This window comes from Rhagoletis zephyria, unplaced genomic scaffold, assembly GCF_001687245.7.
Source record: "Rhagoletis zephyria isolate East Lansing unplaced genomic scaffold, Rhagoletis_zephyria_1.1 Rzeph_scaffold_03964, whole genome shotgun sequence".
Lineage (NCBI taxonomy): Eukaryota > Metazoa > Arthropoda > Insecta > Diptera > Tephritidae > Rhagoletis > Rhagoletis zephyria.
The window spans coordinates 20609-37261 of record NW_016161047.1 but is presented as its reverse complement, the minus strand read 5'-3'; the positions used below and the strand labels follow the sequence as shown (position 1 = coordinate 37261).

At 34.1% G+C, this 16653-nt stretch overlaps 2 protein-coding genes across 2 annotated transcripts; both read right to left on the bottom strand.

Annotated features, from left to right (window-relative positions):
• Positions 1-4438: 4438 nt before the first annotated feature.
• On the bottom strand, positions 4439-12729 carry LOC108370012 (PXMP2/4 family protein 4-like). Its single transcript, XM_017625243.1, has 5 exons — positions 12487-12729; positions 6997-7153; positions 5924-6057; positions 5561-5692; positions 4439-4909 (listed from the first exon to the last, which is right to left on the bottom strand). Exons 2-5 carry the CDS (start codon positions 7142-7144, stop codon positions 4682-4684), a joined length of 642 nt encoding a protein of 213 aa, XP_017480732.1. The 5' UTR covers positions 7145-7153; positions 12487-12729; the 3' UTR covers positions 4439-4681.
• A 640-nt stretch (positions 12730-13369) lies between these two features.
• Positions 13370-13858, bottom strand: LOC108370007 (uncharacterized). Its single transcript, XM_017625239.1, has one exon. It carries the CDS (start codon positions 13856-13858, stop codon positions 13370-13372), a length of 489 nt encoding a protein of 162 aa, XP_017480728.1.
• Positions 13859-16653: the final 2795 nt, after the last annotated feature.

The window sequence follows — 16653 nt, the reverse complement described above, 5'->3', positions numbered from 1 at the left end:
CTGAAAAATGCTGGGACTACAAAATTAGAAGAAGTATTTTGCAATATCCTGTTTCCATTAATTCCTGACCGAATACAAGGCGCTTTTTTTTTTGCTAAAGGCACGTAAACTGAATTTACAGTTTTTCTAAATTTTACCCCTTTTCGTACTATGTATATTAGAGTGGTCCAGAATTGCATGTGAAAAACTAAAGTCGGAATTTAAATGTGGAATTTTTATGCACCCCTAGGATTGTTCTTTACTGAAAAAAAACCCTGTTGTTTATTTTGAAATAAAAAAATTCAGGGAGTGCTCAAAGCGCTCAAAGTTACTCATGTATTTTATATGGGGGAAAAACAACTTTTCCTAGAAATGGTGTAGAAAATCAATATTTTTAGATCGGAATGATGCCAGTTTGGTTGCCAAACGTTCATTCAGGAAGCATTTTCAAAAACAAACCGGTCTCGTCTGCAGTGTATATTTGGTCCTCGCAAAGCTTCAACTCGTAAATAATATTTCTGAGCTTGTGGTTAAAGAGACCAGGCAGGCATCCGATGATAGCTTCTCGCCGCATTCTTTTAACAATCGGATTCCAAAGCGAGATTTAAATCCGGATAAACAAGCAGATTTTATTTTTTGAAGATTTCTGAAGGGAACAAATAATATCTACATATTTAGTTTGAGGGTTATAGCAATATGGTAAATAGTAACCGATTAAAAAAAAACGAATTTTTGTTTTTTTTTTTATTTCTGCAGTTCTGGGGATAACTGTTAGCTTTTTGGCGGGATTTCGATAAATGCCTCACTTTTAATTAGCTAGACAAAACCAACTTAAAGTGAGTTGTAAAGTCGTGCAGAAGTCATGCATATGCAAGCGGGAGTATGTTTTCTTTACAAGTTCCTATTTAAAAATCCTCTTACAAAAATTTCTTTGAATACATTTTTACTTCTGCACTTCACAAATACTTTTTCGTATTCAAGACAAATAAAATGAAGTTTGAAATTTTATATTATCGTTTTGATGTTATGTCTGACGGAATTCGGTTAGAGGAGCACATACTGCAGAGTATTTAAACAAATACGCAATGTTTAATATAAATTAAATAAATAAAAATGTAAAAAATAAAAAATAAAAATTTATTAGGTATTTTATGTCCAAAAGTAGTTAGTTACAATTTAGTTGACTTGTAATTAGAGCTCTCGATTTTGTTCGCACATTTTCAAACAGCCCGGGTATATGAGCGGCGAGTACTCGCACACTTGTTCAATGCTCATTACTCGAAATTTTCCGAGCATGAGCTCGAGCAATTCGAGTTTTTTCGAGTAATTTGAGCAATGTTTTTTTTTATTATATTGACATTTTTGGTAGCAACTTTTAAAATTTTTCAAATTATTGATATATAATGCAAAGATTGTTACATTGGTATTTAGTAATATAAGTTATTTAACATGAATTAGAAAGCAGCTGCTGACAAATACAATTTACAAATTTTCTTTTGGTTATGAAATTGTTCAAAAACTCGAATATTTTGAACAAACATTTGAGCAGTTGAGCAATGAACGAGTTTCGAGCGAGTATCGAGCTACTCGTATTGCTCGATACCCGGGTATCTAGACTTGTAATGCAGAGATATCTAGAACTGACTTTTGCGGCCATCGCCTCACAAAAGTACATAGCGAGCTTGTTTGAAAAAAATATACAGTTAATAGTTAGTACTAGTGTTCGCGTAAACAGACTAAAGTTAGGTATAAGAAAACGTCACTTGCTCTGTTTATTCATAAAAGTATACCTACCCAAAAAAACAAATTAACACAAGTACGTCGCCTATCTGTCTCTGCCAACTACTATTTACGACAAATCCAACAAAAACAATTTTCATTCATAATTTTTTACACGTTAAGCGGTACTATTACAATTCGTTATCAAGATGTAAACAATTGCTCCTCTCCTTCACCCAGAAAACACATTTTTCAGCTGAAAGAAACTTCTAGTTCTCCATCCGTTGCATACTTTCTGGCGCTCATTAGCTGAATGGCAATACACTACTAAATAATGGTTTGGGTCAGTGCTAAATTTAAGTTGTTAACAAATTTTCTTCTTGGAACAACTTCCTTTCGTTAACTTTACCTCCGGTCAGTTTGTTTCCTCAGTCGTGTTTTAGTTGGCGTCCGGTGAAGTTGCAGTGTTTTAATATTTCTGTGAGATTTTCGCTGTGGAGTATGTATTTATAAAATCAAATAAAATGTGCAATTTGTGAATTAAAATATGTGCAAATCTTCTTAAATAAATATAAAATCGTGTGGTGTATGCAATTCATATTATATATTCAATAGTATGTGGTTTAAAGTTTGTGTATTTGCGAAAAAGAAAGATGGCCGCCTGCAGTGGAATTATAATTTCGTTAAGTAGTAGAAAATGTGAAAAGTTTTTATAAGCTGAAATGTGATGTGAGCGGCCATATTTCCTGCTTTTTGTTGCTGTAACGGATGTAAGCGAGCGAGATGGGTCGTGCTTGTAAATATCTTTTGGGGATTTTTGATAAATGCCCCGGCAGGTATGTGTATACATATTTAAGATATATGTAATTTCGTTTGATTCAATATGTAGAGTGGTGGAAGAAATAATAGGAACTTTTTATTTTGACCAGTTTTGCCAATAAATATTTCTTTGTTAGTTTGATGTTTACTATGTTTTTTATACAAGTCCAGCGCAGTATATAACAACGACCATATAAATCCACGTTTCAAACTATGTACAAACATTTTTAAAATTCAACAAATTTTATCAAAGTCCCCCAAAAATTTCAAACTTTTGTTCAGAACTTCAAAAATTTTTAATTATAGATTTTAGTAGGTTAAGTGCAAATTTCAAAACGCTAGAAAATCGCGTTGATTTTTAATATTTTTTTTTTTAGCTGACGGTGTTTTGCATTTTCTTTCATGTGATGTATGCTAAGTATGCTCAAAATTTCTTTCTACGGGTACTCATATATACGCGCAAGTTTCATATTTGGGCAATTGGGCAACATTGCGCCACGTGTTTCATGAGGACAATTTTATATTTTACACAATTTCTGACATTTAATTATTTGACTGTACTTAATTTATAAAGTTGAACAATTGAAACTCAAATTTGAGTAAATATTTAAGTCTTACCGCAATTATTTCGAAAAAGCGTTGAGCACAAACCAAAATGAATGTAAACAAAATAGCTGATTGAGGGTTGCTCAGCACACTGCGCAAAGTTGCGCTCCAAAATTGCCGCGCAAAGTTTCCCTTTTTGTGCAAATGGCTTTCCATACAAATTTTGACATTTCATTTGCGAGGGTTTAAAATTGCACAGTTTGTCCAGTTTGCGAGAGTTTTGCGCTTTTAAATGAGTACCCTTTCTATGTGGAAGAAAATGCCCAGTAGCGGCAGCAAAAAAAAAAAACATTAAAAGTTTTTGGGGCATTTTGGTAAATTTTTTTTTATTTTTATAATTTTTGTATAAAGTTTGAAATAAGGATTTATGTACAGCTGCGGTCAATAAGATAGTAGCAAAATTCAAAATGATAGTGTGTGCAACTTATGTTTATTTATTTAGTTTTTGCAATTTCCATTTAAAATTAAGTTCGATCTATAACAGAAACTACATAAATAAAGATTTCAAAGCTTGCACAAAGTTCACAAAAATTAAACAAACTTTAAAAAATTGCATCAAAATTTCAAACTTTTTGTTCAGGAGTTTTAGAAAATTTTCGAGTATGCAGTTTTGTAGCCCATTCAATTTTAGTACCACAAAGTGCAAGTTGCAGGTACCCAAAAATTACCGTTGATTTTTTAGAAACGTTTTTTTGTCGAGGATGCTGCGTATTTTATTCCATATAATGTATGTACATATGTATGTACAAAATCTATTTTTATATTTTTTTTTTTGGTCGTAGATATTATATCAAATAATTTTCGCAAGATATTTTCATTTTATGTTAGCATTGCGAATGAAAAAACTCAAACTTTAACATGGAAAGTGTTACTCGAGAATGTACGAGTATGGCTATGTACGATATGGCGTATGAGTAATATTATTTTCTGCTGCTATTTCATACAAAACAATTATTGGACATTTTCATTTGTTGATTTATGCATCAATTTTCATCGTTGGTAGCCTGATTTTTTGGCAAAAGAGTACGCTTTAATCCAGATGAAAACAAAATAAAATTTTTTCAAAATATAAATTTTTTCCTAAAAATTTAAATATCTTGTGAAAATTACCTGATCTGGCAAAACGGTATAGAGATCCATAATCTGCGACCCAGAATTAAGTTTAAGTGTTTCGGCGTTGTTTTGTGACATTTAAAAACTTGATATTTTCCCTACAGTGTTATGAGTAGGTAATTGAGAAGTAAAGTACCTTTTTAATAAAAATACAAAATCATAAACTATTTATTGAAATATAAAACGACCGTGGTATGTGGTAGCATTTTAACAACAATTACTTTTTATTTACAATAAATGCACGCTTCAATTGTTGCACAATGCATTTCAAATTCGTCTAAATGGGTATTGTCACACTATTTCTATGTAAATGTACTAAGCATACAAATAAAATTAATTAACAACAATAATCAACTATGCACTGCATCGTATCGTATTATATATACATATTAAGTATTGAACTATGAATCACATTAGTTTTTTGTCTCCCCCTTTTTAAAAATATTCACAGCGCCAAAGCACGTTTTACTCTTAAAACTAAACTTTCATCGCTTTTTTGAGGATCTATTGGCTTCCAATCAATTCTTTCTTCTTCATGCATATCCTTTTCTTGTATATACGCTAAAAATGTGGTCCAAGCTAAGCTGCAAATACTAACAAAAACCACACGATGATGTTCAGGAACCATTGAAAAATTTATTGTCTGCACTATTGGCCAAACGCAAATTCCCGTCTATAAAAAGAAAATAAAAGAAATTTGAATGACTTATTTTTAAACATAGAATCATATTTTATATACATATACAGTGGTGCAAAAATAAATACGGGCGCGTCAGTTTAAAAAGTTTTGGCTATTTTTCTTATTTCTTTTTTTATGAAAGTATAGCCATTATCTAAGAAAAACGAAGTTAGTTCGAATTTAAAATTTTGTGCAAAAAATAGGAAAATTCGACAAAGTTTCATAAAAATTTCAAACATTTTAATTTTTTATACTGCAAGTATATTAGTAGTAGAGTACTGGGTGTCAGACGAAAGAGTTTTAAGAAGGTTTAAGTTTGACGATATTTTGAGAGGGTTAAAAGGGGTTATTTTTGGACTGAGCTTAAATATGTTGAGTTTAATTGAAATAAATTAAACCTAATATAATACACAGAAATTTAACCCACTCACCGAAGAGGGCAAAACTGCATAAAAATTCTGATTAAAAAATTTGGGATTTTGTTGAACTTTGCTGAATGGATGAATTTTCTTAATTTTTGTATAAAGTTTAAAATTTGGACTTGTTTGGTTTTTGTTAGATAAGGAGCTATACTTTTGTCAAACGATACTTTTTGCCGCCACTGCACATATGTATATGTATGTATGTGTGTACGTATGTATATACCTCAAATGCTTTTGGAAATTTGTCTTTGACCTCCTGCACAGCCTCTTTGGGGGTACGACCTTCTAGCAAACTCATAATGAAAAAGAAACTGGTACCGGCGAATGGTCCATAGGAGATTTGCTCAACTGCCGCCTGAAAGGAGGAATAATTAGTAAAGACAGCTTAAACTTTTTGAATTTGTAGTCTCAAAAGATGAAGATTCAGGTTTACATGCATATGTATGTATGTATATTAGAGCATAAACTCATTTTGCTTTACGACTGTTATCATTAACATTATTCGTTTAATTTAACGTCATCTCTTCTAAATATCAAAAACATTACATATATATACAGATGTGCCTCCGCATTTACGAGTACATACCTTGACAATTCCTACTCTCAGATTCATTTGTGGCCACATAACAGAACTGAGTCGCACCCATCCATATAAAGTTGGTGCCACGTATAGCGCACCGAAAAGGCTATATCGTAAGCAACGTATCCAGTCATAGGTTTCTATGGATAATTACACAAAAAGAAAAAAATATACTAACATTTTTAAGGTTTCACATATCTTTAAGTATATATGCATATTTGCGCAAATAACCCTGCATAAAATTCGACTAGTGCGAAATAAGTCAAGTAACTAAAACAAATTTTGAGCGGATTTGGGCTCAGGTTTACTAAAAGCATGCTGCTTAAGTGAAGATATATCAATTAGTCGTCATAAGTAACCGCAAGGATTAATCAGAGATTAGCTAAAATCCAATTCTGACCTCAAGAGACTAATCAATCTAGAATATTACTTGAAAATTATTTAAAAAATTCAGTCAGTGCAATGTATGTATGTATAAAAGTACTTATGGGTATCAAATTATACCGAAAATGCTGTTAAAAAGAGTTGAAGTCTTTTCAGTTCACAAGGACACATATTTCAATTTATTTCTATTAATTTAATATTTTAAGCGAATAAAGATAAAAGGACGAAAATAAATATTTTTTCTTCAAAAATAAATACTGCGAATTTTCAACGATATTCAACGATAAAATTTTAAAACGAAATTCTTAATACCTATTAGTCCTTATGCACCAAAAAATTTAATACCTTTTAATTCAATAGTTTTTTCCCTATTATTTGATAACGATATTGTTATTATATTCTATTGCATTGAATTTTTTGAATTAATCATAAATTCGAAATTTCGAAGTCCTTTTACAAAAAAAAAAAAAACCCAGACGCTGGAGAGAAAAACCGAAAATGCAGTTTTACAATTTTTGGCCCCTAGTTTCGCGAATATATTGATTTTTTTGTGTGTAAAATTTACTGTCGCACGGTGTTATAAACCATGGAGATTAATTCCACTCTAGTCTCTTTAACAAGTAGTCGCATAATTCTATGCAGGGAATATAAATATGCACATACACATTTACACATGTAAATAAACAATCACTTACTCAAATTTCTACCCTCAATCGTTTGTTGTATCAAACTACTTGTTGGCCATATTACAGCATATGAAATGCAACCTCTAGCCAATGGGTGAGCATTTGCGAAAAGGCGCCATTGAGATTTTAGAAAATTTAAAGTTAAGGGAACCACCATTTTTTAGAGCTGAAAATAAAAGAAATAATCATAAGTCACAGTCTTGTGGGTCATTCATGCATGCAACTTTATATGCATATACATATATTTGTATGTATGTATGTATATAGACATTCGACGATATCAATTATACCTATTCTAATAGTATGGATGTATGTATGGCATTCCCCATTCATATTTTCAATATTTTACTATGTATATGTAAGGAGCGCGAAATGAAATGATTTGCCTAATCTATGACAGCGAATTTATTTCCATTCGAAATCTCATTACGCACTTAAACTAATGGCAAAATAATGACATACAAATATGCATATTATTGGCACGCAATTTTAAAGCTTTTAGTTAGTTAAATCTCAAGAGCAGCAAAAAATCTCAGTTTCACGTATGTAAATCTAGCATTACAACAGTACATAAATGCATACATACAGATGGGAGGATTTTATTGTTTTGAAAAGAAAAAAGTGCATACATTTTTTAATTTCATCATATTTCAATTTTCAGAATAACGTCAATACCTCCTATTTAGAAAATCTTTTAATTAGTCTTTCGAATAACAAAAAAGAGCTTACAAGATAGTTGCCAGAGTTGCGCTGTAAGAGTGGGCGGCCGAAAGAACGCTGAAGTGTACTAGGGATGGCAAAGTCGACTTCGACTTTCGACCAAAATCGACTTTTTACTCCTGAAAGTCGAATTTTAGTGATCGACTTTTAGTTTATGGAAGTCGACTGTAGTCGACTTTTCACTTTCGACTCTCGACTTTTTTTAATTTATTTGCATATAAAAACTGATCTTCTAACAAGGGCGCGGAGTGCTGTTTGGTCGTATTTAAAAAAAATTGCCAATAAAACTGGAGTGGAATTTGAAAAGTGTGGTAGAGAAATGAATTTTAATGACAGTACAACAACATTGTCAAATCATTTAAGAGCAGCGCATAAAATTACTATACGAAAACAAATTCCTCAAATTTGTTAATCGTTTGCCTCCGAAATCTTTTAATAATGAGGTAAGATAAACATAGGTATTTATTTTAAAAATTTCATGCAAGAAAGTTTTTCAGCATGAGTTNTGCCAATAAAACTGAAGTGAAATTTGAAAAGTGTGGTAGAGAAATGAATTTTAATGACAGTACAACAACATTGTCAAATCATTTAAGAGCAGCGCATAAAATTACTATACGAAAACAAATTCCTCAAATTTGTTAATCGTTTGCCTCCGAAATCTTTTAATAATGAGGTAAGATAAACATAGGTATTTATTTTAAAAATTTCATGCAAGAAAGTTTTTCAGCATGAGTTTATGTAAGTTTCTCCAGACAGTTTTTGGTTCGAATTTGACCAATTCGTAAGGTACAACATTTTAAACACCGCTAAAAACGTTGCAGGTAGGATTTCAGTTAATATGCGACATTAGTCGTGTGGATAGTCCGAATCCACTAGCTGTCTGGGCTACTCCCATATTTATCAAATGCTTATAAAGTGGCACTTATATTTCTACCAATACCCGCCAATTCTGCTCCATCGGAAAGGCCACATTTTTCAAAAAGTTGTCCGTAATTACCAAATATCGATTGAAAACATTTTTAGGATTTTTTTTGTGAAAACTTAAAAATTTTTAAATTATTTTTCAAAAATATAATTTTTAAAAACCCTCACAACCAACATTTTCATGCTGTATACCTGGAACAATTTTCAAAATTTTTAAAAATTTCACTAAATTACAGATTATTCTAAAGACCACTAGTAAATCATGATATTTTTGGCGTATTCTGACTCTTATATTTATAGCTAATATATGAGTTAAATGCGGCGTATACTTAATACATTTTATTTTTATTAAAAAAGTCGAAAAATGTCGAACAAAGTCGACTTTTCTTCGTGGATCGGTCGACTTTTAAAGTCGACTGTACAGAGTCGATCGAAAAGTCGAAAGTCGACTTTCTAGTGAAGTCGAACAACTCTAAAGTGTACCATATTTACATCGCTAACGTAAAAAAGTTTTTATCAAAATTCTTAAGGTTTGTACTATTTAGATATTCATTATTTTAAGGTGATCTAAGCACACCCAAACAGTTTTGCGTCATTAGTCGCTAATAACTGTCTGATGCCTAACGAGGTAGAGCGTGCAGATGATCTGAATCGATAGTACATATCGTAAGCTGAAATGCAAAAAGTCATAAAGAAATACAAAAATAAAATTTCAAGGTTTGATTGATATGATGCATTTCATCGAATTACAACTTCCCACGTCATTTAATGCAAAACAAATTTATTAGGCAGGCCTTTTTGCATTACAGTGACGAAGGTAGTTATTATTGTTTGCATTTCTGGTGACGAGATAATTTATAAATATGACAATAATTTATTTATAAATAGCACTATTAGCTCGTAAGACAAATTTAAGGGACATCAGCTGGCATATCAGCGACTACTATACCCATAGCGATCACAAGGCAATCATTATAACCATTGAGAAAACAGCTATTGATATAGCCCCTTCCAAACGACGCCTCGGATGAAAGTTAAAAAGTTACGACGAAAAACTGTCGAAGTAGCCTTCAGCAATACGCACGTCTCAGGCTCGGCAATAACCGCAGCTTCAAAGCTTATTAAAGCCATTGAAAAGGCTTGTGATGTAGCCATGGTGCGTCAAAACTGGCACAAAACTCGCAAGCCCACTATGCATGTTGGACTCCATCGGAAAGGTAATCGAGCATATTACCAAACGCAGACTCGAAGAGGCCACAGATAGCCATCTATCTAAAAGTCAATACGCCTTCAGGAAAAAGTGCTCAACTACAAACGCAATCGCTGGAGTGGCCACTGCTGGCAAGCGGTGGTTGTATGGTACTAAGTAATATTGCATGCTTGTCACCTTTGTTGTCAAGAATTCTTTTCGCTCCTTATATGTGCCAACTTACCTACAGGCAATTATCTCAAACTATCTCTCGGATAGAATGCTTCGCTATGACAGTATAAAATAAACCACTGCGACTAAAGGTTCACAAAAGCGCAACATATTTAGGTTTTGCAGACGACGTATCAATCGTGGTGGAGGCAAAACCACTCAGAGAAGTTACAGACATTGCGGAAGCCTGAATAACAGCAGGCAAGCAATGGCTAAATGCTAAGGCGCTAACGTAAGCACACCACAAGACGGAAGCTGTACTTATCAGCAGCCGTAAGAAAGTAGAAAAGGTTGCAAGTACTTAGAGTAGGACATAGCATTATAGAGTCGAAACTGTATGTGAAGTACCTTGGCGTCCTTATAGACCCATCCCATCCCATCGTCTGTGCTTCCGTGACAACTTAGAATATGCTAACCAAAAGCCTGCGGGGACAGCAGCCGCTTTTTCTCGGTTAATGGCAAACATCGGCGGGCCACCTCCGCGGACAAAGAAAATCCTAGCAGGAGTGGTATACTATACTCCTATACGGGAAAACGGCCTGGAGTAACGGCTTTAAGCGGCCTGAGCGACGCAAGACATGTTAAGTTCCACAAAAATGCACTGAGCCAACGTAGCATATCCCAGTGGCAGACAAGATGGGAGAAAGCGTCGAACGGTAGGTGGACTTATCGGCTTATCACGAACATCAGCGCTTGGGTGGAACGATAACACGGAGTGAATGATTTCTACCTAACACACTAATGTTGAAGAATCAAGAAGCATGAAAAGAGGTATGCAGCATGGTTGCCCAGGTGATACAGCAGCTGCGTACCAGTGAGCAGATAAGGCGAAGACGAGCCCATAAAACCCGTCACATGAAGTGAGAAGTGACGACACGGAACATAAAGACGGCATTTTCATGGCAACCCTCCCCGTGAAGTAATGGTGGAACATAAACAGGCTTATCCTGGTTTCATTGGGCCACTTGAGGGTAGTGCGCTATCACAGCGTCCAAAGAAAAAAAAAACACCCGCCACCAATGTGTAGCTGTATATACATATGTACATATATGTATGTAGCTCGGCGATGGGCACTGCCTTGGGCGCGAGCAAAGCTCTTTTAAGTTGTCTATATATTTTGTATAGGCGCGCGCAGAGTAGTTTAAATTGCTGAGAGACATTGAACTTGACCATTTAAAGCTTTTGTGTGGAGGGCGGCAATATATATATATATGTACATAATTGAACCCGCAGAGGTTGCCACGTGTTTATTTTTTAAGCGAAACCTCTTTGTGTGCTCGGTTAGGTGTAAATTCTGACATCTCATTTAATTCGAAATTCATTGGAAAAATGTATACAGGTTTAGATTAAGGCCATTTTTCGGATCACACGATTGGGATACCAATATACGCCAATTTTTGGCCCAGTGCCCAATCGAGATATCCAGCCTTAGGAATACAGTGAAAGCTCTCATGGACGGATGCTCTAATAAGCGGACATCTCCTATGAGCGGATACATTATTGGGAACGAACAATTTTTTCGTTTTTTCATTACAAAATGCTTTCCCAGACACGGACTTTCCGATAAACGGGCGTGCACTCAAACATGTCTAGTTATAAGAAAAACTATCTCATAAGCGGACGCGTAGCTCTAACAAGCGATCAATTTTGTTTTTTCCCCCAGTCAAATGCTGATTTATGCGGCTTTGCAAAAGGGCGATTGGAGGTTTTGCAAAAAAATCGACATTATGATTCTTCATAAAAACTAGAAGTGCCGCATTTATTGTAGTTCCTCTATTTTATGTTAGGTATTTAAATGCAACATATTTGCATTTAGTAGAACCACAATTTTCTTGAAATTTTCATTACACTGGCAACTCTAATCGAAAATAGCGCATTTCAGAGCTTCCGTTGGAAGCAGTAAATGCGGAAGGCGACAGATAACTACAATAAAATCGTTTACTACTCAAAAAGAGCAAAAAATAACAAAACAATTGAGATTGCTCTTATCATAAAAGCGTATATCATATCAGAGTTTATAATTTATGAATTTTATAATCACATAAAGCACATTTATGTATATGTACATTAGTACATGAATTTAAGCCAAGCGCTTTACATAATTTTCGCATGACAAAGTACAAACACCCGCTAACACTTGTTTGGCTCACTTGACGACGAGTGATATTCATATGTATGTATGTATGTTTGTATGTATGTTACGCACAAGCTGACGTACTTTACACCCCGTCACGCGTCATCAACCTCATATATGTATGTGCTTATGTACGTATGTTTTCATCACAACGCAAGCCAACAACAAAATTTCCATTCAGAATTATTTCACCGCACGTTTAACGATTACTAAGCACACTAATACACAGCTAATATATACATACAAAGATGTATATAACTTTTACTGAATGTAATCACAAAGTACTAACTAAAGTTCTTACATTTTACTTATCAAAACTGTAGCGTCAGGTGGCTAAAATAATTTTATTCAGATTTATGGTACCGGTAAAATTTATCGAATGAAATACTGCACGCGTTTTCGTTCTCATTTGAATACGTTTAAATGAAATCACTTATTTTACATTTAATCATATACTATTTTCCACACTATGCACATGTCACGCGTCTACACAGCTCTCGCGCTGCTTTTGCACTGTATGTAGAAAACACTAGAGACGTATGTACATATGATGATGCTCGAAATCAGCAAAGTTTTTGCATTTTGTTCATAAATAAACGCGGAGAATTTTAATATTGAGCGTAGCGCTCCCAACACGATGAAAAAGCTTTTTGTGTTTAAAACAAATATATGTACATATGTATGTATGTGTGCACTTGCCTTAATATCCATACATGTGCTTGCATATTGATAGAAAATATATCATATTTGGTTCCACTGGAATTTTGATCTAGTGTATCTACTTTATTATATTTTCTGTTTAAACGAATAAAAGACGCGTTTCCTGTATGAATCGTATGCATCTTAGAAATCCTTAAATATCTTATTTTCCGTTTAAAAAAAAGTGTAATATATTTGTACGAAGAATATTGCGCAATAACATGGTTTAGTTGCGCAATAAAATGGTTTAGTTCCGCAATAAACATTTTCCAATTTCATAGTTTGGCAGCCGCTGCAAGTAAAACTTCCATATAAAAACAGTTTCATGGCCACTGCCTGGCCAAAGTTAACAAGCAAAAACGAAATCAGCTGCAAGTGTCATTTCCGCGCCAACTGAATTTTATTTCGATTGAAAACGTGAATTGTAACGTGTGTTAAATTGTTTAATAAAAAGTGATTAAGTGCGTGAAAATAAACATTTATAACTACTTCTGTGTTGATATATTCTTCGCATTAAGAATCGCTTTGAATTGTTGCTGGAAAACGAAATTTTGGTATTCCTTGGCCGCCTGAGAACAAATTAGCGGCTCGCGTGGATTATCTGCATAGCATTTTAGTAGTTGTTGTTCCAAGTGCTTTAGATTTTCACCGTTGACATCTGCAAAACGTACCGGCTTGCCCAACATCGCTTCCAATTTCTCCAGCGTCTTCGCATATTGGCTCTCTTGCAATTCATTCGATTTCATTGCCAACAGGCTGGCCTCCTTGTCTTTGCCCTTGAAGAATCCACAAGTACAACAGCGTGCACAATGCATTTGTTCATCTTTACTTGATGACGGTATGGTTGTTTCAGAAATTTGCTGGTTGGTTTTCTCTAAGCGATTGATAACGCTTGGTGTGACTTGAATTGCATGCATCGCGCGCGCGGGATTGAGGATGTGTGCCGTTTGCGGCGTGGAGTTTCCGGCGCCCATTTGTAAGCGCGTATAGAGTAAACTCAAAGTGGAAAGTGGTGTTTTTTGCTGGTTCAACGCTGTGCTGCAAATTAGAAATTTGATTGTGTTTTTTTTTCAAGTTTTGGCAATTAATAACACGAATGAACATTAAACATAACATAATTTTGACGCGAAATAAAAGGTGAGTACACTTAGAGAAAATTAATAAAATAAATTAATAAAATTGTAAAGTACTTAATTAGTTGCACATATTTTAAATAGTTATTTAAATTAAATCATTTCACAACCACATCTGATACTTCGTAATTTTCGAGGTTATCGTAGGTTTTTTTTTCAAATAAATAAAAATTTGTCAGTAAAAATACTTTTGCCACCGATACAGAATTGGGCTATTAGTTTCAGTATACTTCGAGCTCAGCGGCTGTTACCGAGCTGGGGGCCAATCATCGTTCTATGAAATGGAAAAGTGAAAAATTCAAATTTAGTGAGAAATTTAGTTTTGCACTTTATCATTTAATTTTATTTTTTTAAGAGATTCTCAAAACATGAATCTAAAGATTATGGTGGCCATGATTTCAGTAACTAAAATTCCATTTTTTTAATTTTAACTGTCAAACTCGAAATTCATTCTAAAATTATTATATGTATACATGAAGAAAGTAATGTATGTATATGTGCATAAGGAATACTATGTAAAAATCTTCCACGCTAATATTCAATTACCTACTTTCAAATAATATGACTTTTAAGGCACGCAAGAAAACGTTTAAAGCTCAGTTAGTCTAGACTCAATTTCCGCAACTTAACTTAATTTAATATTTTCGCTTAACTGTTATATGCGAAATTGTGGTGGCGGTTAGTTAAAACTTAACTTATGGTACGAAACTTAAGACCTATAGATTTTAGAATCTTACTTTGTACACAGCCACAAGCCATTTCGCTAGCTACATCAGCAATAATACACCACCACCACAGCTACATATTGCGGGCAGTTTAGAGCATTTAGAATATTTTAACTTTTGACAGCTCTTGCTACATATCACAGCCTCACCATTCTGAGACCTATTTCATAAAAGTGACAGGTACGACAATTGTCGATTTTTCTATAAAATTTCACTGCCAGAATTATCGCCGACATATTTCGTGTTTCATATACGTTTGTAGGCAACAGTGAAAATTTTTAGAAAACGACAGTGATAATATGTTATATAGTCGACAATTGTGCTGACAATTGTCACTCTGACAAAATTGTCTCGACAATGGCGACAAAACCAAATAGCTCCGTCAGAAAGCGTTCACAGGAGAGTTTTGTAAATTTATTTTTACGGTAATTGCGCGCATTTTATTTCATGAAACAAAACGCCCAGCAAACTGTCGAATTTTCACTGACAACATGAAAATTGCCTGTCGTTACAAAATTATCACTGCCGCTTTATGAAATAGGCGCCTGGTTAGCTAGCAAAGTTACGGCCTTACGGAAATTGAGAGCGGTGAGAGAATCAGGCTTGCCAGACTTTAATTTTTGTATTTCTCAAAAATAAATGAACGCAAACATATTTTTTTTTGCATGAATTTTTTTGATGTGGCATTTTAGGCGGCAAACTGTCAAACAGCTGCAAAAGAAAACACACAAAACAAAATATTTCCGCTTCTGGCTCAAGTTGACGTGTTGATTAATCATCGACGATTTCTTACGATAAGCTAAATTAAGTTAAGTCCACACTAACTGAATTTTAGTTGACTGCGTATGGTGCTACATGGCGTATACGTTACTTACGCAACTACGGGTATATGAGCATGAGAGGTTGTTTTTACTTTTTTATTATATCTTTATTAAATTTTCATTTAAATACAATTTCGCGATGTGATCAAAATGCAAATTCTGCTAATGAAGCGGCTAACCTCTTCGCCGATTTCTCTTTTTAAATCGAACTTTATTCCGCCGTACGATAGTGATTTTGAATTTGAATGGGACGTGGAATCGTCTGTCCTCGGATGATGTTGCCAAAGGTATCGTTAAAATTAAGAACTCTTCACAAACAGATGTCGTTGGTCTTTCATTTAGATCATTATCTACACCCCATTCCATGATGATTGAAAAGTGGAGTTTATTACACTCAGTTTTAAAAGCAGCAGCAAAAATGATGTGAGTAATTACAGACCTATCTAGATTTCCACTACCTCTAAGCAGTTTGAATGTATTATTAAAGATAAAATGGTTTTTGCGGTTAAAAATTTAATTTGTGCTAACCAGCATCACAGCATGGCCTCATTCCTGGTAGATCTACCGTTTCAAACTTGGCTGTTTTCTCAGAAGACTGCTTATCAACTTTTCAGAAAGGCCTTTGACAGAGTTTCGCATTCAATACTAGTTAAGAAATCGGCGGGCGTAGGCTTTAATTTCTCTTTAGGAAGTCCTATCTCTTGAATCGAGGGCGTGTGGTTGTCATTGACAATTCACAGTCGTATTCTTTTATCGCGTCATCGGATGTTCCTCAAGGTAGTATTTTGGGTCCTCTGCTATTTGTTTTGTACATACCAAAAAATGAAGATAATGGGCATCATTAACAAGTGAGCTTACGCTTCGACTGGACTTTCAGTACAAATTTGTCGAGCTTGAGCTCACTTCACCAGTACGACAATTGAGTCTGAGCTTAAGCTCACCTTTTATGCATGAGATCCAGTGTTTTCTTGAAAATTAGTGTTGCTACATTTTAAATAAGTACTAGATGTACCTTAAATTTGCATACTAGTACCGAATGAATGTTTAAATTAGAAAAGTACCGAAATAGGTACAATTCTAGCTACTGTTC

What these genes read in the sequence shown, in the direction of transcription:
- LOC108370012 (XM_017625243.1), bottom strand. Translation starts at nt 7,144, where the DNA reads ATGGTGGTTCCCTTAACTTTAAATTTTCTAAAATCTCAATGGCGCCTT. An exon ending in TGAGAGTAGGAATTGTCAAG is followed by an intron (nt 5,693 to 5,923) that starts GTATGTACTCGT and finishes TCCTCCTTTCAG; the next exon opens with GCGGCAGTTGAGCAAATCTC. An exon ending in AATTTCCAAAAGCATTTGAG is followed by an intron (nt 4,910 to 5,560) that starts GTATATACATAC and finishes TTCTTTTTATAG; the next exon opens with ACGGGAATTTGCGTTTGGCC.
- LOC108370007 (XM_017625239.1), bottom strand. Translation starts at nt 13,858, where the DNA reads ATGGGCGCCGGAAACTCCACGCCGCAAACGGCACACATCCTCAATCCC.